The 22,535-nt window shown below is 39.6% G+C and overlaps 1 protein-coding gene across 1 annotated transcript; it reads right to left on the bottom strand.

Annotated features, from left to right (window-relative positions):
• Nucleotides 1-3,002: 3,002 nt before the first annotated feature.
• Nucleotides 3,003-20,756, bottom strand: LOC126936512 (tripartite motif-containing protein 64-like). Its single transcript, XM_050759264.1, has 9 exons — nucleotides 20,552-20,756; nucleotides 12,435-12,555; nucleotides 10,071-10,485; nucleotides 9,537-9,632; nucleotides 8,623-8,763; nucleotides 7,903-7,925; nucleotides 6,373-6,470; nucleotides 4,795-5,268; nucleotides 3,003-3,334 (listed from the first exon to the last, which is right to left on the bottom strand). Exons 1-9 carry the CDS (start codon nucleotides 20,754-20,756, stop codon nucleotides 3,003-3,005), a joined length of 1,905 nt encoding a protein of 634 aa, XP_050615221.1.
• Nucleotides 20,757-22,535: the final 1,779 nt, after the last annotated feature.

Genomic DNA, 22,535 nt, shown 5'->3' with positions numbered 1-22,535 from the left:
TAAGACAATGCAAACAAAAAATGTGTATCATTAAATGCATCTGTTATTAACAAAGAAAAGTCTGTCATAAACAGCCAGATAAAAGCAAATTCATGTTAAAAAACTAAAAAAAAATTTTAAAATTGCAGAAAATTGATTTAAAAACATGCAAAAGATAAATCAACAAATTCAAAAGTAGGTTCTTTAAATAGATAAATTAAATTAATAAATTCCCAATGAGATTCATTTAAAAAACGGAGAGGAGGAGTTCAAATGAAGAATAAACAGGCAAACTCATAGGTCATCCAGATATCCATAAGTCAGTACAAATATTTTCAGAAAAATTTATGCCTATACATTTGAAAATTTTGCTGACTTGAGAAATTTCAATAGCCCCCTGCTCCAAGAAAGAACCACTAACATGCCTAAAATATTATATGAGTTCTCTGACTCATATATTTTCACATTTATTCTTGTTATCTTGCAGATCTAACCATTTTTTGTCTGATTGCCCATTAAAACAATATTAGAAAAATAAACTACCACTATACAAGGATGTCAAGGAATCAGTACTTTAAATTTTTTTATTTTTTATAGATACATACTTTTACATATTTGTAGAGTAGATAGTGATGGTTTGATACATATGATGCATAGTAATCAGATCAGACTATTTAGAACATTATCCCAAACATTTATCTTTTTTTTTTTTAGGGAACCTGCAACACCCTCATTCTAGCTATTTGAAAGTATATATATTATTGTTAACTATAATCATCTTGCAATGTTATAGAACATTATAAGTTATACCTTCCATCTATGTATAATTTTGTATTTTTAAATTGTATTTATCTTCTCTTTTATTAATCATTATATTTAATTATATTTAATATTGTACCTCTCCCTCTGCCTTCTACACTTCCTAGCCACTAGGATCTTCTGTTTTACTTTTTAATTCCATGAGATCACATTTTTTAGCTAAGCAAGTGGCTGGTTATGAGTATGTGCAGATGTTCTTCATATTTATAGAGAGTACAATAGATTACACAGTGTTTTGTTAAACTATATTCTCTCCCTTGTTAATTGAAAATACTGCCACAACATACATAATAAACATATATCCTTGTGCATTTTTATGGAAATTTCCATACTAATGATATTATAGGTTTAAAATATATGTAGAATTAAAAATTGATAGGTACCTCCAAATGTTCCTCTCAAATAGTTTCTTTCTAAGGATAACTAATAGTCACTAACTGGCCAACAAATATCTTTGAAATTCTGAGATGACGGCATTAATTAGAATGAATATCTGAATTAGGATTAGGTTGGACCTTAACGATAAAAATGTGGGAGCGTCTGTTATTAATTAGCACACAGATTTGTTGGGGGATGTTGTTATTCACACATTCAGAAGTCACATCCTTGACATATTGAAAGCAAGACCCACCGATTTCTTCAAACTCCAAAGTAAATGTCGCTTTACTATAATTTTCACCTACCTTTTCTCCTCTACATATCAAATACCTAAGCCACACTTTCTTGGAATCTGTAGGGTTTTTGTTTATTTCTTTGTGCTTTTTAAAAAAAATTATACTTTAAGTTCTGGGATACATATGCAGAATGTGCAGGTTTGTTGCATAGGTATACATGTGCCATGGTGGTTTGCTGCACCCATCAACCTGTCATCTACATTAGGTATTTCTCCTAATGCTATCCCTCCCCTATCCCCCAACCCCCGGACAGGCCCTGGTGTATGATGTTCCCCTCCCTGTGCCCGTATGTTCTCATTGTTCAACTCCCACTTATAAATGAGAACGTGCAATGTTTGGTTTTCTGTGCTTGTTTTAGTTTGCTGAAAATGATGGTTTCCAGCTTCATCTATGTCCCTGCAAAGGACATGAAGTCATCCATTTTTATTTATTTATTTACTTGTTTATTTATTTATTTTTTATGAAGGAGTCTGGCTCTATCACTCAGGCTGGAGTGCAGTGGCGTGATCTTGGCTCACTGCAAGCTCCACCCCCGTGTTCACACCATTCTCCTGCCTTAGCCTCCCCAGTAGCTGGGACTACAGGTGCCCACCACCATGCCCAGCTAATTTTTTTTTTTTTTTGTATTTTTAGTAGACACAGGGTTTAACCGTGTTAGCCAGGATGGTCTCGATTTCCTGACCTTGTGATCCAACTGCCTCGGCCTCCCAAAGTGCTGGGATTACAGGCATGACCCTGGCACCTGGCCAAACTCATCCTTTTTTATGACTGCATAGTATTCCATGGTGTATATGTGCCACATTTTCTTTATCCAGTCTATCCTTGATTGGTATTTGGGTTGGTGCCAAGTCTTTGCTATGCTGAACAGTGCTGGAATAAACATACGTGTGCATGTCTTTATAGTAAAATGACTTACAATCCTTTGAGTATATACCCAGTAATGGGTTTGCTGGGTCAAATGGTATTTCTGGTTCTCGATCCTTGAGGAATCACCACACAGTCTTCCTCGATGGTTGAACTGATTTACACTCCCAACAACAGAGTAAAAGCGTTCTTATTTCTCCACATCCTCTTCAGCACCTGTTGTTTCCTGACTTTATAATGATTGCCATTTTAACTGGCTTGAGATGATATCTCGTTGTGGCTTTGATTTGCATTTCTCTAATGATCAGGGATTATAAAATGTTTTTCACATGTTTGATGGCTGCATAAACGTTTTCCTTTGATAAGTGTCTGAAATGTGTAATTTTTGCTTTTGTTTTCATTATTTTTTAGTCTGTCTGGCACGCCAGTTCACATTCTCTTCTGCCTTCATCCCTCCTTTCTTCCCTCACTAGGGCCTCTATTTCTTTCCTAATACCACCCACAGGTCATTCTTCAAAGTTTCACTTTTCAGGGAGAGTCCTGTAAAATAATCTATTTACAAACGTTTAACCAGGGATGTATAACCTTGATTCAATATCGTCTTTGAGAAATTCACAACAAATTCCCCTACTCTCCAAGTACAAGTTTCTTTATCCACAGCTAATCTCAATCCCGACCATGCCATCCCAGCTTGCTCTGCCCAAATCTGGTAAAGTTCTTAATTTTCTGACCACCTTTTCTATCCAAATGAAAACGGATTCCAAAACTTTTGTAATAGGGGACTTGGATCTGGAGACAGCAAGACTGAAGGACCATAGATGTGCTGGAGTCACCGCTGGCACGGGTTTCAAGAGAAGCACAAGGCGCATGGGTAGTCTCCAGAAGTTTTGATGTTTTCTGCGTGGCTTTCTTCTGGGCATCCTGCCTCCGATGCTGCTGTGACCCTTCAATTTGGCTGTAGCCTTTGCCACCACCTCTGTCTTTGGTTCCTGTTTTTTCTAAAATTACGTTGAAGCAAGAAGTTTTAGAAGGTGGGTTTCACAGAGACTTTTTAAGAAAAGGGAAATTCGTTGAAAGCATTGAAGATTTACCTATCTGCAGACTCTTAACAATACTTAGGAGTACACTATTTCTAGAGCCATATCAGTTAGCTTCCCAATAAGAGGGAAATGTCACAGAGGCAAAGATGGTTTCAGACAATTTAAACATAGCATCTCTACTTTTTTGCTTACAGAATCTGAAGGTTTCATTAACTCCAGATCTGACTCACAAGCTGTTTATCCTTTGCAAAGAATGGCACATAGTAAGGATGGAGCAAATTTATCATGAATGACAATCCACAATTACTGATCTTTTAGGACCAAGACTCCCAATTTGACATTAACATTGAAGAAAACATAGATGATAATATAATGATTTTGATAAACCAGTAGTTTTTCTGAATCCAGCGTTTCTGAGAACTTTAAAGATAAGAATCAGCCGGGTTTGGTGGCTCACATATGTAATGCCAGCACTTTGGGAGGCTGAGGCGTGCATATCACTTGAGGTCAGGAGTCTGAGACCAGCCTGGCCAACATGGTGAAATCCTGTTGTCTCGACTGAAAATACAAAAATTAGCCAGGCATGGTGACATGGGCGTGTAATCCCAGCAACTCAGGAGACTGAGAATCACTTGTACCCGAGAGGCAGAGGTTGCAGTGAGCCCATGTCAGACATCTGTATTTCCAGCCTGGGGTATTGAGGGAATCACTGTCTCAAAAAACTAAAATAATAAATAAGTAATCTATGCTACAAGCCAAAAAAAAAAAAAAAGAAAGAAAAAGATTTTTTCGGCTAAAAATTATTTACATCAAAACAAACTTCTTCAAAGTTTTTCCAGTCTAAGTTTACATTTTATAATGCTACTTTGGAATGCACACAAGGACCATTGAAAACAAGAGCTATCATTGAGTGTGTATATCAGTAAGACAATTCAGTTAACTCTTATAATTAATATATTTTACACGTTTACAAAAATCAGTAATTTTTAGTAACTGATGATCCAGACTATATTTTGTATTATTTGCCTTGCATAAAGTGTCTACAATACACAAATCCACAGAGATCTAAAGTACAAAAGGCGTTGTGAGTCGAATGGGTGGGGAAGGTGCAATGAATAGAGAGTAACGGTAAAGGGTTTTGGGTTTCATTTTGGGGTATAAAAAATGTCCAGGAATCAGACAGTTATGGTTTTTCACAACCCTTCATTAAAGTAAAATTTAGGAAACAAATGTATAATGTCAATGTGGTTATCCCATTTCATACCAGATAATAATTTTGTTTCCTCAAGTTACAATGAGCTCAAAGATGCTCACACATTGTCCTACTGTTTCACATGAGAAGGTCTCGAGATTGGAATATTTTTCAGACAAAAGAGCTCCCTAAGAAATCATAATGAAACCTGACTTTCATGGGGAACCAATACAAAAGAAAGGTGTCAAAAGGGAAGACAAAGATGAAGGGAAAAAGCTGTATATGAGGGAACCTTTTGAAACATCATAAAAGCTCACAACTGTGTTGTCGTAATCCAGAAACACCCCAACCTGACCCAGAGGTCTTTGCACATAGTGAGTTAAGGGAGCAAAGATGTTGGAGAGGCTATAAAGGTTGTTTCTCTTTGAAGAAAATAGAAAAAATGCTTCCTCAAAAGCATTTGTGTTTGCTGTCCTGGAATCTTTACAGACTCCCAGAATCCAGTTGGAGGAGTGGGTTACGTCCACTTCCCAGTAATGCTTGCCGGAGGAGAAGGCCTGAGCTCCCCATGCAGCAAAGTTCTCTGCTCTCTGGGACTCCCTGGGCGCACCATCATGGTCGTCTCCAAATATCACATTTCTCACATCCTCAGAAAGGTTCATGTAGTGACTCGCCCTTTCCTTACTCAGAGGATCATCCACTGCAAAAAGAACCAAAATCAGATGAAGAAGTTAGGTGGGGTTCAGATGTTATCTGCCCATGTACTGGCTTTATTAGTACCTCCTGTAAGAGACAGAATACAGGGAGAAAAAAGACTTTGGAGGCTCTTGTCTATGAAGATCAAGGGTTGTTATGATTTCCACCGCACAAAAGAATCCTTAAAATCACTGAGAAAAACAAATAGACAAATGTCATTAATTGTGTGAATCAATGATTTAATGTCTGGCTTTGCTTGATTTGTTTTAAGAGACATGTAACTATTTATTTAGTAGAAAATGCCACTTGGATTGCTTGTATTCAGTATAATTAACAAACAGACTTCACTCTCATATTATGTTCCTAATCAATGGGATATAAACGGTGCCTGTTCCTTTTTTTTTTTTTTTTTTTTTTTGAGACAGAGTCTCACTCTGCTGCCCATGCTGGAGTACAGTGGTGCAATCTTGGCTCACTGTAGCCTCCTGGGCTCAAGCGATTCTGCTGCCTCAGCCTCCCGAGTAGCTGTGATTAGAGGCATGTGCCACGATGCCCAGCAAATTTTTGTATTTTTGGTATAGATGGCCACGTTTGTCAGGCTGTTCTCCAACCGCTGACCTCAGGTGATCTGCCCACCTCAGCCTTGGTAGGATTACAGGCGTGAGCCACCGTGCCCGGTCTCACCTGCTCCATTTTTAAACATCAAAATTTGATGGACATCCATACATGTGCAGTTGAGAAGTTTCTGAAAATAATGATCATGTTCTGCTTTTACGTCACCTGATCAGCCACTGCTTCATTTAGTCTAGCTCTGGTTTTAGCCCTCTGTTGTCTAACGGCTGCCTTACATGTTTGGGCCATTTTCACAGAACCTTCAGCTTCCAGTTGTTGTGAAATGTATCTTACATCAGTAGAGTTGTTTCGTTTATGGAAGCTTTAGTTTGTTGGTTGGTCAAAGATTTCTAATGTTTATGATAAATATTAATTCTATAATATATTGTAAGTTCACTTTTATGTCAGAAGAAATAAAACTAAAATGGGAAATGGCTCAACCAAGCAACCCACTAAACAGAAGTTGAGGCTGTACTGCCAAGCAGCTGGCTCTAACCTCTGAATTTGTTGAGCATATCTAGCACTCCAGTGATGGGCCGGGAAGTCAGTTCTGGCTTGACTGGCTGGGGCTTTTCCATTTGCACCAACTCTGTCCTGCAAAGAACAACCTCAGTTACACTTTCAGGCCCAGGGATAATCACACAGTCATACCAATGTTTCAGATTTTCATCCAAGATATTTCTTGAGAAATCTCCCTTTTATGTTAAATTCAGTATACATTTTATTCAACCATATTGGGGATATAGCAATGTTACTTTTATCTAAATTTAACATGTTAAAGTACAGTTTCTCCATTCTCTCACACATGATCCAAATTTAAAATTACTGAGTGTCATTTCTTCCCTCTGCCCCTCTAGCCTCTTCAAAGTATACAGATATCCTGGGATTCTTGCTGAGAGAAGAAAACTCAGCCAAAGCCTTTGGGACCTCAACCTGTAGATGTCACCAATGATGCAGTCAGGGTCTTACAGGGAATGCCCACTGACACTAAAGGTTTTGAACTTTTGTTCAAACCAAAGGAGTCAATTTCCAGCCTGTCAGCCCTGGTGCTGAGGTTCCTGAGGCTGCCATTCCCCTCTTAGATTCTGCCTATAACAGGGGAGTGCAGTGATGGAGTAGGGCCTGGCTATTGATGTCCCTGGGAACAAAACCTCCCTCCCTTTCCTGTCCTTAGGGCATTTCCCTCCCTCCTCTCTTTTTCACCTCTCCCCTCTCCAGAATAGGACACTCCTTTGTGATAACTCAGAGTAATCTTCTTCTTAAGATTTGCTGGGGCAGGGCTGGAGAAGATGGGGTGAGTGGGTAGAAGAAAATCCAGAATGGCACACTGTTGTTAGATACATTTTCATTCAGCCACATAAGAAGGACACTTCTGAGACAAAGAAGCTTAAGGTCTCAGGTTCTCCTTTGAAACCAAAGTGGAATATAGCCACAGATCAATGCTAAATACCTCAAAACATATAGTTGACCCTTAAGCAACAAGGGTTTGAAATTTGGGGGCCCACTTCTAAGTGGATTTTTTTTCAATGAAAGTTTCACCTAGCTTGCCTGCCTCTCCTGCCTCCTGCTCAACTTCCTCCATTTCTTTTCTTTCTGCCTCTGCCACCTCTGAGACACCTTCTTCTCTTCCTCCTCCTCTTCAGCCTACTCAATGTGAAGACAATGAAGATGAAGACCCTTATGGTGACTAACCTCTTAATGGGTAATAAATATATTTTCTCTTCCTTCCAATTTTTGCAATTATATTCTTTTCTCCAGCTGACGTTATTGTTAGGATACAGCATATAATACATATAACATGCAATATACGTTAATTGACTATTTATGGTATCGACAGGCTTCCAGTCAATAAGAGGTGATTCATAGTTTGGTTTTGGAAAAGGCAGAAGTTATACTTGGATTTTCAGCTATGGGGAATTGCAGGAAACTGGTTAGTGAACCTAACACCCACATTTTTCATGGTACATTGACTTTATCAATAAGGGAATGACTTTCGCAGAAATCAAAGTTCATTAGTGTAACTCACCATTCCAGTATGTTTTCCAAGTCCTGCAAAGAAAAACATAAGTACGTAATCACGAGAATTCTGTCCTACTTTCCCTAGTATTCTTTGTTGTCTTTCTGGGTTAACAAGGTAGGTTTATTGATACACCTCTAAGGAACCATCCAAGGCTGTGTTAATAACAGAACCTCCACTGAACAATGGTGGGCTTCCTCAGTGGGCAATAGGAATGAGGAGCTGAGAATAAGACTGTGGAATGATGTACATGGCAATGTAAGTTGTCAGTGTCACTCATCCTCCAGGCTTAATCTCAAGAAGTGTGGATGTACTAGGAACATAAATTGAGTTTTATTAACAAAGCTAATATTCTCCTGGCCTAGCATTTGATTGATTTTGGATAACATTTCTTTGTGGCTAGTACTCCTGATTATACTGAAGAAGATTTTGTCCTAAGTGATCTACCAAAATGGCAAAAACCTCCCAAAGATTACCGCAATATGCAAAAATAAGTGACTGGACAAACATAATGACGGAGTCAAGGAGCATGTGTCACTTAGCTAAGAGTAGCTGCATTTGCAGGTAACATATGAATGTCCTGGCAGCATTGCCCAACAAAGGTTTCCTGACTCTGGATGACGGACCCTCCCTCCTCACCTGGAGCAGCTTCATATCAGGCATGTGGCACATCTCCCACAGCTCTCTGTACATGTCTTTTGTCTTTTTTATATGTTGGGTTATTCTTACTTCACTGTCTTGGAGTTGTCGAACAATCTCTTCTGCTTCTCTGTCCAGTGTCCCCAGATGGAGTTGCTCCTCCTCCAGGAGAAATTGGCGCATCTTCTGATATTGATACTTGATCATCCCTTTCCTGAAGGCCGCATAGTCCTGCAGAGATACTCAGTTAAAAGAATTGCATCTCCTCACTCTCCACAAAACACTTAACACTTCAAATTTTATTCTCCTAGGATATACCAGCAGTAAACTCATAAACTCTATGTCTCATACTTGGAAAGATTCTTGAAAATTTGCTATCTCCTCTGCCCATCCGTTTTTCATGCTCCTCTTAGTCTCCCTTCCTGTATAAATCGATACCTCAAAAGGACTCAAGATCCCTTCTTGTGATGCTTCTTCAGGATTCTTATTTCATTAATTATTGTCTTTTTTACTTGGTTTTTCTTAATTTTCTCTTGTTCCTTTGCCTGATTCTTCTAAACATTTTAAATATTTCAGTGTACACTCTACTACCGAGTTTTTAAAGAAATTACTTCAGGTTTTTTTTTCCCCACTTATATCTCTATTTCTCTCCTCCCCTTCACAGCAAAACTTTAAACTACTCAATGTGAATACAATGCTTTGAAGAACTCAATGCTATCCTACTCTCAGTGCCTTGGAAGTTTTATGCAAACCCTCAAGGTTACATCAGGAATACCTATCATGCCCTGTTTATTTCATATACATATACATACTAGTATTTTTTGCACCAGCTCCTGTTGGCCTGTATAATGATAATTGCTGATAGATCATTTGAAACCACTCTTTGTTTTTTTCTGGGAAGAAGACACTGCTATTTTGTAACTGGTAAGCAGAATTCAGCTAAGAAGTCTAAGCTAGCATTGTGCCAATCTACATGAAAAAATATAAAACCTTTATATCCCTACCATTAATGAATGGATTTTGCTAATTTCCTGATTTAGCTTGTTTTGCATTTCTTGAGTGCTCCTCCATAAAGGATCCATTTTCTTTAGAAGTTTCTCCTGCAAAGTAGACATGACCTTCAGTAGCAGATAAGACATTACTGGATATGTTATTCCCTTTTTATGAGAAAAGCCTGTTGTTGAGAGAACAGTAAATTTGAGTTCCCGTGAAGTGGTCAGGTTTTTTACAAGATAACCTAATTTGATTCTAATATTTGGAATATCAGAGGCAACCGAAGCATATCGTAGAGGGTTTGAGGAGACCCAACAGCTGATCAATTTTCTAAGAAATTGGCTTTCATATACCCTGGATCTAGAGAAGTCAAGCTTGCAGCAAAAGCAAACCATGTTCCCAGGACACATTTATATCTAGAGATTTATATCGAAAATTCAGATCTTCCCCATCTCCATTCTTTCCACCTTTATTATCATAAGCTCTCGTTTTCTCTCTCATTTAGGATCATGTGGATTCCCAATTGCATTGGAGGTGTCACTTACCCTGCACTCCTCAGCAGCCTGTCCTATTGGGCTGTGGCCATGAGCCTCATGCTCTGGTGACTCAGAGCAGGGCCCACAGAGGAGTCTCTGCTCAGCTTCACAGAAGAGCCCCTTTTCCTCTTCATGTAGCACACAGATCTGCTTCTCTGAGCTGTTGATGTTGTGAGGTCTGCTCTGCCTTGCAAGAGAAGCCAACCTCTTGAGAGCAATATTGGTGTGGAAGTCAGTCCTCTGGGGGATTTTCCCGCACACAGGACAACCCGTTGGAGCCTGGCCTTCCTCCCAGAGGAGACAAAGGCAGGGCCTGCAAAAGCTATGCCCACAGTCAATGGTGACCGGGTCTATTAAGTAGTTCCTGCAGATAGAGCAACAGAGCTCCCTCTGGAAGGCTTGCAGTGTGCCCAAATCCATGTTTCTGGAAATTTAAAACAGGAAAATTTAAGTGAGAAAATTATTTTTTGACCACATGGAGGGGGAAGGGCCTGTGGCTAGTTCTTCTTGTCTGCTTCAGCTCTGTTCAATCTACCCATTAGCTTAAGCCCAGTACAGACCTAGATATGGTAAATATAGGCAAGTTGGGTTTATACTATAACACAAGTGGAAAAATGAGACAAGCGTCATTGTAATTTAAAACAAGCAATATTCTCAATTATGAATTTTTTGGACAAGCTTAATATTGGGGTAGAGAGGAATAATTAGGATAACTTCACAGTTACTTCTATTAGCTGATTGTTCCAGAAATCCATACAAACCCATCCCTTTCTCTCTCTCTCCTTCTTTTCCTCCAAGATCCTTTGAGTATAACTCATAAGGGATACTTAGTCTCACTCTCTGGCACCCAAGTAACAGATGTACTTTTCTAAAGACAGTTAAAAATTGGTTAAGTTTAATCTAAGTGTGTTTAGTTTAATCATTATGGGCTTCAGCACTTAACTCCTATAACTATAAACTGCTGAACTTATTCTTCTAAGGTTAATCACAAAATTCAACCTTTACATAAATACAATGAAAAATGATTATTTCTTATTCAAGACAATGTTTTTGCTCAGAATGAGTTCAGACCATCAGAGTATCTTCATATTTTGAAATGGTGACTAATCAAGCTATGAAAGGACTCAGCAACAATTAATCAACTTTTACCTAAAACAAACCAAAAAAGAAAGTAAACACTGGAATTTTTTCTTTAAAGAATTCAGAGATGGAGTTAATGGAAGCATGACCACCAATTTATCTTTATTCCCGGTGTTTCCCACAGTGATCAAAGTCCCTACTTCCTGGGAGTCTTTACCAGTTCATGGGATATATTTGAACACTTTTCAAATCCAGTCAGCTCACTGAAGATTTGAAAAGGACTACACACATAAACTTTACAACAAGGGTTTTACAATTAATCCTACACATTTCAAACTCACACTGACATGTAGTATATTACAAAGCTACAGTAAGCAAAGCAGCAAGGTGCTGGTGTAAAAATAGACAGGTAAACCAGTGGAACAGATCAGAGAACGCAGAAACTCTTACACCTCTCTACAGCCAACCGAATTTTGTCAAAGGTAGCAACAGTATTTACTGGGGAAAGGACAGTTTTTCAATCAACACTGCTGGCAAATCTGGATATTGACATGCAGGGGATAAAATTATACCCTCACCTCTCATCCTATGCCAAAATCAACTCAAAATAGATTGAAAACCTTAATGTAAAACCTGAAAGACCAAATCTACTGGAGGAAAACATAGGAGAAATGCTCCAGGACACTAATGTGAGAAAAAAAAATGTACGAATAATATCACAAAAGCCTAGTCAACAAAAGCAAAAATCAACAACTGGAGTTATCTGAAACTGCAATGCTTCTGCACAGCAAAGGAAACAATCAATGGAGTGAGAAGACAATGGACAGAGTGAGAAAAAATATTTTTTTCTTTTAAAAATAATGCTGGTGTGATGGCACATGCTTGTAGTCTCAGCTACTCAGGAGTCTGTGAGGGCAGGATTGCTTGAGTCCAGGAGGTCCAGAGTACAGTGAGCCATGATAGTGCCACTTCAGTTTAGCCTAGGTGACAGAGTGAGACCCTATCTCAAAAAGAAAACCCAGTCAAATAACTTGATATAACACAAACCAATATATTGTAAATGCTCTAATAACAGGTATTTTGAACAATTATGTTATTTCAAATAACTGGGTAAGCTACTTGTTTGCTTAGACAAGATATAAGTGTCCCGGCAGGTGAGTTTAAAGTATTTTTATAAGAAAATTAAGCATGAAGGTCTTTACTACAAATGTCATACACACCAGAATCTGCAATATATGGTCCCAAGTCTAGAAGATTCGTGGTTATCCAGGTCAGCAGCAACACTGAGCTCACCGAAGCCCAGCATCCACAAATTCAATCTGACTTCTCTGAAGAGGTCTTCTCTGGACAACTGTGTTTTTTAAGTGATTAGACTCACCTAAGAACACTCCCACTTCCTGGGATTGGCTACTCTCTGGAGAAAGAGGTGGAAATAGAAGATTAGGTTACACAGAAGGGTGTAACATTGGATGATTGGATTTATTATATACAATCATGCCTAAGGCATTATAGCCCAACAGAAGGTAGAGGATTTTGGAGTGAGATGCAAGAATCTTGACCTGACATAGGTTGTTCATGGACATTAAAACTGAAACACTTATTTCATTAAGTAATGTTTTATTTCACGAACAATGCCTTCGCAATGAAAAACAATTGTTCTATTATTTTAAACTGAAATGTGTCATCTATATTTCCATTAAAGATTTTTTGTTTATTCTTCAACAAGCATATACTAATGACAATGAAATAGTTATTAGACATAAATTATATTAAACTGTAATAGGCAATTTCAGTCCTGCTAGAACATCCAGACTAGCGAATGAGACGTGTCATAATTAAAGAATCACACAAGTAAATACACAATTGGAACTATGAGCTCAGTAAATGAGCAGTACATGTTTTGAGGGTCTGTAGTAGGAGGTATGTGCTGAATGCAAGCTTACACAAGGCTTTCATGAAGATATGACAGCATTGAGATTTGAGGAATAGGAACACATTAACTTGGCAAAGAGCGATAGAGAGAAACTTTCTTTGCAGTGACAGCAGCAGATGCAAAAGCTTCCTGGATGGAAGAGACCTGGTACAGTTGAGCTCCAGGCCATTGGAGCTGGAGTGACAAGAATGAACGTGGTCTGTTGGGAGATGAGGCTGCAGAGGCAGGTACAGATTTCAGAACATGGAAAAGATGAGTTCCTTACGTAGAAATTATGGGAAGCCAGTGAAGTCTCAGTCTACTTTTAAAATACATCATTGCTAAATAAGTCTCCAGTCATCATTTATCTGAATATGTACAACTCTAAAATATTAAATGAAATAACTAACCCATCTGTGGAACTCTCTTATAAAATAGTGCACCTAGGTACTTAGCTGTATTTTAAATAGTATACCTTTATATACAACAGTTGCTGAATTCACCTATTTTTTTGTTCTCTTCCCGGTTTTTTTTGTTTTTGTTTTTGTTTTTTTGTTTTGTTTTTTTTTTTTTTTTGAGGCTAGAGTGCAGCGGCCGGATCTCAGCTCACTGCAAACTCCAAACTCCGCCTCCCGGGTTCACGTCATTCTCGTGCCTCAGCCTCCCGAGTAGCTAGGACTACAGGCGCCCACCACCTCACCCGGCTAATTTTTTTGTATTTTTAGCAGAGACAGGGTTTCACCGTGTTAGCCAGGATGGTCTCGATACCTGACTTCGCGATGCGCCCGTCTCGGCCTCCCAAAGTGCTGTCTCTTCCCTATTTATGACTCTTTTCAATGGTTAATTTATGCAAAAATCAATGTGTTTTTTGGATTTTACACCGTGGTGAATAATTTTAAATTAGATACTTTACATAAGTATATATGTATGGACATGTAGAAGATGTATAGCATGTATATTTATATTAAAATATGATACAATGTCATAAATAATTATTTAAACAATAATTATGTGTGCAATTACCTTTAACAAAGTACATACAGAAAACTAACTTTGAATAGAGTATGGTGACTCCTGTCTGTAATTCCAGCTACTTGGACAGCTGGGCAAAAGGGTCACTTGACTCTAGGAATTCCAGGTTTCCCCAGGCAACATAGGTTGACTCCTGTCTCTAAAAAAAAAACAAATGATTTCACCCAGGCCTGGAAGCAAGCACATGTAGTTCCAGCTCATCAGGAGGACCAGGCAGGAGGATCACTTGAGCCTAGGTGTTTGAGGCTGCAATGAGCTATGATCATTCACTGCACTTTGGTCTGAGTGACGGAGGGAGAACTTGTCTAAATGAAGGAAAGAAAAAAATGACAGAAAAACAAAGTTATAAGTTAGGAAGTGTTTCTTTTTTCCCTGTTCTCTAGAAGAATTTGTCTAAAAATGTCTTATTTCTTTCAAAAATGCTTTGAAAATTTCACTGAAAGAGATCACTGGAGTTTCCTTTGTGAGGTTTGTTTATTAAATAACATAGGAAATTTTAAGAATCTAAATCGTATCTTTCATTTTTCCATGTTTTCTTCTGTCTGTTTTAGTCAGCTGTGTTTTTTGAGAAATTTTCTCAAGTCAGCAAAATTTTCAAATGTATAGGCGTAAATTGTTCTTAAAATATTTGTACTGACTTACTGATATCTGGATGACCTATGAGTTTGCCTGTTTATTCTTCATTTGAACTCCTCCTCTCCGTTTTTTAAATGAATCTCATTGGGAATTTATTAATTTAATTTATCTATTTAAAGAGCCTACTTTTCAATTTATTGATTTATCTTGTGCATGTTTTTTAATCAATTTTCTGCAATTAAAAAAATTTTTTTTAGTTTTTTAACATGAATTTGCTTTTACCTGGCTGTTTGTGACAGACCTTTCTTTGTTAATAACAGATGCATTTAATGATATACATTTTTTGTTCGCATTGTCTTAAATACATTTCAAAAGTTTTTTGTTTTGTATTTTGAATATTATTTAATTAAACATATTTTCTTCATTGTTTTTCTTTAGTGCATGTATTTGCAGGGAAACTATAAAAGAGAGGGGAGGGAATACATTTTTCTAATGATATTTAAAACAACTAGTAACAATTGAAATTAATTTTAATAACACTTTCTAACCCAATATATCCAAAATGTTTTCAACATAATAAACATGACAAATATTAGTGAGATATTTTATATTCTTTTTTTTTTTGAGACAGAGTCTGGCTTTGTCGCCCAGGCTGGAGTATAGTGACTAGATCCTGTCTAGCTGCAGTGTCAACCTCCCGGGCTATAGCAATCTTCCCACCTCAGCCTCCCCAGTACCTGGGACTACAGGTTCATACCACCATGCTCCACTAATTTTCATTTTTTTGGAGAGACGACGAGGTTTCGCAATGTTGCCTATGCTTGTCTCAAACTCCTTTCCTGTGTCCACCTCTCAATGCGCTGGGATGACAGGCTTGAATAATAATGTTTATACATTTTAGGAAGAAAGTCCTAAGCCTACTTCAGTTTTAAAAAGAAGGGTAGATTGGAATTTACTTTCTTTAAACTCAATCGTTTCTAAAACTCTAAATTAGACTCAAGTATTAAAGGCCCCAGGAAGGCAATTTTAGAAGACAAGTTTTCAAAGTGAGCCAGGCTAGATGCTTTATAATTGAGCATTCACTGGATATATCTTGGCATCCTAATGGCCAACACTGAGGGTTTCTATTTTTTTAAATAATGTGAAAGACAGAACCTTGTTCCATATACACTGTGTAGAATTTCCAAAGATACAAACTTTTCTTAAAACACTTCCCTATGTTCTTTTTATGTATGTATTTTTTGAAAAATTTAAACTATGCATGGATACACTCTTGAAGATTAGGTTTCTTCAGTTTCAAAGGCAAAACCTAGTCCTTTTGATTGGCTCTATTTAATTTTATAATTGCTTTATCAATTAAAATTAAAAAAAACTTCAACAAATACATTCCAATGATAGATAAGTAAATCGGATGTCTGATGTCATTATACAATGTTACTTTTTTTTTTTTTTTTTTCTTTTGAGATGGAGTCTGGCTCTTTCACCCAGGCTGGAGTGAAGTGGCAGAATCTCGGCTTACTGCAACCTCCACCCCCGGGGTTCAAGCAAATCTCCTGCTGGTATTACAGGTGCCTGCCACCATGCCCAGCTAATTTTTTTATTTTGAGAAGAGAGGGGATTTCTCCATGCTTGCCAGGCTGGTCTCAAACTCCTGATCTCAGGTAATTCGCCAACCTCGGCCTCCCAAAGTGCTGAGATTACAGGTGTGAGCCACCACAGCGGCCTGATGTTACTTTTTTAAGTCCACATAAAGTGACTTTGTAATTACTTTTTAATAACTTTATTAAAACCTAACATACATGAACAACAATTTTGTTTTCTACTTTTATCTACAATACTATATTTTCCATGATTTTTAAAGAGTTGAAGCCTTTTTTTTTTTTTTTTTTGGAAATGTTGTCTCGCTCTCTTGCGCAGGCTGAATTGCAGTGGCACAATCTGGGTTCACTTCATCCTCTGCCTCCCAGGTTCAGGAGATTCTCCTGCCACAGCCTCCTGGGTAGCTGGGACTACAGGTCAGTGCAACTATGCCAGCCTAATTTTTGTATTTTTATTAGATACAGGGTTTTGCCATGTTGGTCAGACGTGTCTCCAACTCCTGACCTCAAGGGATCCGCTCACCTCGGCTTCCCCAAGTGTTGAGGTTAAGTCACCATGCCCAGCCTGGATTGGTTTTTAAGAACTTGATTTATACTTGTTTTGTTTTAAAGAATAGTTTTTTGTGTTTTTAAACTTTTTAAAGTTAAAAATACTTCACAAGAAACTGGTGAACTTAAATGACATTGAAGATAATTTACTATTACTTAACAGTGGGGTGATCTTTGGGGACTGGTTTAAGGGTATAAAATTGAAAAATTAATTTGTAACCTGAGATTAGTATTCTGAAGCTCTATCTCTAGTGACTTAGAGAAATTCTCAAATCACCAAATACAATAAATAAATGAATATAAAACTATAGTAGCTCATTCACTTCTCTAAAGCATTTTCTAAACTCCCAGAATTATGAAAACCATGGAAGATTCAAATATTTTGCTGAACTGGGTCATAATGGGAAGTATCTATTTAGCCTATGGGTGCTTTCAACTTTGACTCAGCAAACTATTGGTATTCACTTTCTCCGGGGCCTACTCCTCACACCCTCCTAACCCATTCTTGCTCAATATTCTCCTTAACTCTGCATCTAGCCTTGCTATCATATTACCAACGAAATAATAATTGATTTGGATGTATTTATGTAATACAACGTTCTTAAGTAACTAATAACATTTACTTAGCATTAATTGGTCCCTTTCTATGTACGAAGCACTGTTGTACTTGCTGACACCTACAATATTTTTCACATACTTTAAAATACATCAGCATACACAGTGTGAAATCATTTTTGTGTGTGCTTGTTATTTAGGCCACAATATAAAGTACATACTGCTAGAATTCTAATAAAAACGTACAGCACAGGAATGGTGAGATAGCATTTAAATCGGGAAAGTTCAGCTTGACAGTGTACTATTACCAGTGCATCCTGTTAGCCTAACAACTTTCAACATCATAAGTAACTCATCAGTAACAAACTCTTAACTGGGACAAGGAATATTAGAAATGTGTACTTTTATTTTATAAATAATCTCTGAAAAAGATAGTCTTCTTAAGCACAAATGTCATTTATTATGGCATGCTCAGTCTTTTTCAATTTTTTACTTTCAAACAATATTCTCAAATAAATTTGAAAAAGGTTTTTAAGGCATACTATTTCATTAATGCTCATCATTTGGGGAAAAAACCCAATTCTAATACATGAACATGAATTTATGTTTATTTTTTAACTGTGGATTATCATGGTATTTAATCGATTTATTATAAAAATTTTTTGAAAATAGTAATTGATGTAATGAGAATTTTCATCAAAATTTGAAGAGATCTAACTAATATGCATAATGAATTTGAGTTGGAAAAAAGTGTGTAATACAAGTGAAAACAAAAATGCAAATTCCATTCCTACCTAGAGAAGAAAAATATGAAATACCACACAGGTTGAGCACCACTAATCAAAAAATCTAAAACTCCAAAATACTCCAAAATCTCAAATGTTTTGAGCTCTGAAATGTCACCAAAAGTGAAATATCCCACACATGACCTCATGTGAGCAGTTACGGTCAAAACTGTTCTCAGTGGACCAAAGTCTCTCCCAGCGCCTTCAGTTGCAATATATCTTTCTATGTCCACCCAGATGTCCCCAAGGAAGAGCACTCACAAAAGGAAATAAAATGGCATGTGTACACACACTTTGCTTCATGAATAAAATTATTTAAAATATTGTCTAAGATTATCTTCAGCCTATCTGAATAAGGTGTACATGAAACATAAATTTTGTGTTTACACTTGGGTTGATACACAAGATATCTTATTATGCATATGCAAATATTCCACAATCCACAAATATCCAAAACCTGAAATTCTTCTGCTCTAACATTGTGAATAACAGTCAACTTGTATTACATGGTTTTATGATGCATTTATTTGAAAATGTGACTGAAATCTGTGGATGAAATTTTACAAACATCATTTTTAGCCAAATATTAATATTTTATATAGCAGAAGGGGATACACTGGGTTTATTTCTCCACAGCATCCAAGTAGAATGTGACAGGGTTAAGGAGGAAAGATTTCTGTATGTAGTACTCATGATCCTTTGGGCTTAGGGTAGGTAAAAGCACAAGACATGCTAACCTTACATTCTGCCCTATTCCTTGGAAATTTAATAAACAACACTTACTCTTGTTTATAAACAACAATGGATTCCAGTGAGGGATAATGGCTAAGTCTATGAGCACTATTAGAACTGGCAGGGGTCAGGAAAGAATGTGAAAACTCTACTCCACAGTACTCATTTTTCTATACTGTGCTGGAAAGCTGACTGGAAAACAAATTTGGCAATGTAATGTCTGAGAATAGGATACTCAGCCAGATATGGGAAGAATAAAAGACAAGAATCTTGTGTCTACTGCATCTAGAGAAGAAAATATTCTGTTAACTCTTTGCCATGAAAATACTTTGAGTCTGGGAACAGTGGCTCACACGTGTAATCCCGGTGCCTTGGAAGGTTGAAGCAAGAGGATTGTTTGAGTCCAGGAGTTTGAGACCAGACGGAACAGCCTAAGAAGACAATATCTCCACAAACAATTTAAAAACTGACCTGGAGTGGGGGTACCTGCCTGTAGTCAGAGCTACTCAGGAGGCCGAGGTTGAGGATCGCTTAGACTAGGCGGTTGATGCTGCAATAATTATGATCCAGCAACTGCACTATAGCCTGGGTGACAGAGTGAGACTCTGTCTCTAAGAAAAGAAAAAAAGAATAGAAAAAGAAAAAAACATGATTGAAATCTACCCCCTACGCTGCTGTGTGTAATTGCTGCCTCCATTATTTTCTTAAGGAAGAAAACCTATTTGATTCCGATTTTTATAGGCTACTGATAATGCAGCAATATTCAAGAACTGAATGTTTCATTCATCAGAGAAAGAAACCTCAGAATGTAGACTGAACCTCACCTGAACACACAAGCACAGAAGAAATTATATGTGTTTCTGTGGCTCTAGGTGAGACAATACCTTAAGAGATTTGAGGATTTCTGGAGTTGAGGACATGAGATTGATTCCTGAATCCATCCCATACAGGAAATAGGACCATAAAAAGATTGCTTATGGCCAGGCACGGTGGCTCATGCCTGTAAACCCAGCACTTTGGGAGGCTGAGGCGGGCGGATCACGAAGTCAGGAGATCGAGACCATCCTGGCTAACACGGTGAAACCCCGTCTCTACTAAAAATACAAAAAATTAGCCGGGTGTAGTGGTGGGCACCTGCAGTCCCAGCTACTGAGGAGGGTGAGGCAGGAGAATGTAGTGAATCTGGGAGGCGGAGCTTGCAGTGAGCAGAGATCATGCCACTGCACTCCACCCTGGGCGACAGAGCAAGACTCAGTGTCAAAAAAAAAAAAAAAAAAAGGAAAGATTGCTTAGCTTTTATGTGCTCATATGTAAACTTGGGACATATTGCATATTTTCAGTGGCGATTAGGAAAAATGTGTGCACAGAGACAGCGCAATATCTAGTACATCAGCCCATGTACCACATTGTCCCCTTCCTTTTTCTAACATATTTCTCTCCACTCTAATAGATAAGAGGTTTCAACAGAAAATGACTGGGGTTTGTAGAAAAATAGACAATAAACGGGTAAAACAATTGAGAAGCAATTTAAAAAAAAGAGGGGTTAAAGAAAAGATAGCCCTGGATATTCAGAGTCCGAAAAGAAAAATATAACTTGTTAGAAAATTACTAAATGTGAAAGAAATGAAAAATTTGAGCTCGGCTGAAAGCGCTGCAGGTGCAGATGCTGGCCTTCCGCGGGGCGGGGGTGGCGGAGCCCCAGGACCCCTGCAGCGGGGCAGGTGGGAGACCGGCTCTTGCGGAGCCCTCCTGGGAGCCCGCGGCCGCTGGGCCAGGCCGCTTGGGCTGCTCTGCGCCTTCCTCTTCCCTGCCTCCTGCGCCTGCCCCTTCCCCCACCCCCCGCCGCGCCGCCAGGATTTCCTGCACCACCAGCCATCCTCTTCCACACGCACAGAGTGCTCTCAGGGCACAATGTCTGGCACGCGATGGCCACGGCGGGGCTGTTAGAGGCTGGTGGTCATCCTGACCATGTGGTCCAGGGCGCCCAGGTCCTCCGGGCCGCGCACGGAGCGGGGCGTCAGCGCGGACAGCTCCCAGTCCTTGAGCTTCTGCAGGCAGTTCTTGGAGACCTCGGGCTTCCGCACCCTCTAGAGGAGCAGAGACAGCTCAAGCTGGTACTTTTCCCTGAACCGCTACAGGCAGGGACGCTCCATGAGCCTCTGCATGAGGTGCACGTGTAAGTGGCCACTCCTTTAGCGACATCCCACCAAGGGGGCCCGCGGGTGGACACCCGCCCCTGCTAGCTCAGGGCTGGGATGCGATCGACCAGGCATGGCGGCTTTCAACCCGAACGCGTCCCTCCTTCAAGGTCAAGACCCAGGACATAGTTCAACAAGTCGTTGGTGATGATAGCTTGCCCTGACTGGGCCAGAACAGTGTCTTTAGTAAAACAGCATAGGAACGTGATGAAACAGATGCTCAGCTCCTTTCTTCATTTTCACTTCAGTTCCGTGATGCTTCTATGTCCCTCTGACGATATCTCTCCTGGAATCTGTGACTCTGCGGGTCTTCAATGTCTACTGAGAAGGGTTCCTGGCCGTCATCAGTCATGAAAACCTCAAAGCCCTCTGCCCTCAAGGTGGGATCCCTGGGCCAGCAGCATCAACCTCACCTGGAAACCTGTTCTTCTGCTCATTCTTGGGCCCCACCCCAGGCCTATTCAAAGAAAGACTCCAGGAGCAGGGCCTGGCAGCCTGTGTTTCCACCAGATCTGTGTTAAAGTTCAAATGAACCAGCCCAGGTGATGCTGACGCAGAAAGCGCAAGGCTGAGAGGCAGTGTCTAAGGCAACTGTGCCCATGGGGCCAGGGGCAGCTCCTGCCTGTGCAGCTATGATTAGGGCTGTGTTCCCCTCCCTGTCCTGTCAGTTGACCTCAGTGTGGGAGCACTCATCTAAGGCCACCAGGGTATATCCACAAAGCCGTGGTAGCAGACCACATTAAGGCCGGTCCAGCCATTGTGGTCAGCCTCCTGCGCCTTCTCAGTACTCACCCCACGCTGCACCAGCGTCCACAGCAGCCCCACGCCTCCAGGACGCCCTCCGGTACGCTCTCCACGCCCCGGACGGGGTACCCCTCCTCATCCTGGAAAGGGTAGAAAGAATTGTCCAGCCGGGGCCAGTGGCTCACGCCTGTAATCCCAGAACTTTGGGAGGCCAAGGCGGGCGGATCATGAGGTCGGGCGATCATCCTAGCTAACAGAGTGAAATCCTGACTCTACTAAAAATACAAAAAATTAGCCAGGCGTGGTGGCGGGCGCCTGTAGTCCCAACTACTCGGGAGGCTAAGGCAGGAGAATGGCATGAACCCGAGAGGTGCAGCTTGCAGTGAGTAGAGATCAAGCTACTGCATTCCAGCCTGGGTGACAGAGCAAGACTCCCTCAAAAAAAAAAAAAAAAAAAAAAAAAAAAAAAAAAAAAAAAAAAAAAAAAAAAAGGCAGAGGCGATGCTGTGGGTGGGTGTCCGGCAGACTGAAGAAGTTCCGGAACTCTTTGTAGTAAGCGCGATCCTCCTCGACCTGTGCGCCTAGGGGTGGGGACGGCTTGCAGAGCGCCCTGCCACCCTGTGGCCGGGTCCCAGCCAGCAGCACCATGCAGGCTGCGGGAGGCGTGGGCGGGGATCCAGGGCACCCTCAGGGAGAGCCAGTGGCGCGCCAAG

Source organism: Macaca thibetana, chromosome 14, assembly GCF_024542745.1.
Source record: "Macaca thibetana thibetana isolate TM-01 chromosome 14, ASM2454274v1, whole genome shotgun sequence".
NCBI classification, from domain to species: domain Eukaryota; kingdom Metazoa; phylum Chordata; class Mammalia; order Primates; family Cercopithecidae; genus Macaca; species Macaca thibetana.
The sequence above is the reverse complement of the archived record's forward strand: the minus strand, read 5'-3'. Positions and strand labels throughout refer to the sequence as shown.

Bases quoted from the DNA above. Each gene is read 5' to 3' on its own strand.
- LOC126936512 (XM_050759264.1), bottom strand. From the start codon at position 20,756: ATGGCTGGTGGTGCAGGAAATCCTGGCGGCGCGGCGGGGGGTGGGGGA. The intron at 10,486-12,434 runs GTGAGCTCAGTG...TTAAATTTCCAG, and splicing joins TTTGTGGATGCTGGGCTTCG to AAACATGGATTTGGGCACAC. The intron at 9,633-10,070 runs GTAAGTGACACC...TCTACTTTGCAG, and splicing joins AGGCTGCTGAGGAGTGCAGG to GAGAAACTTCTAAAGAAAAT.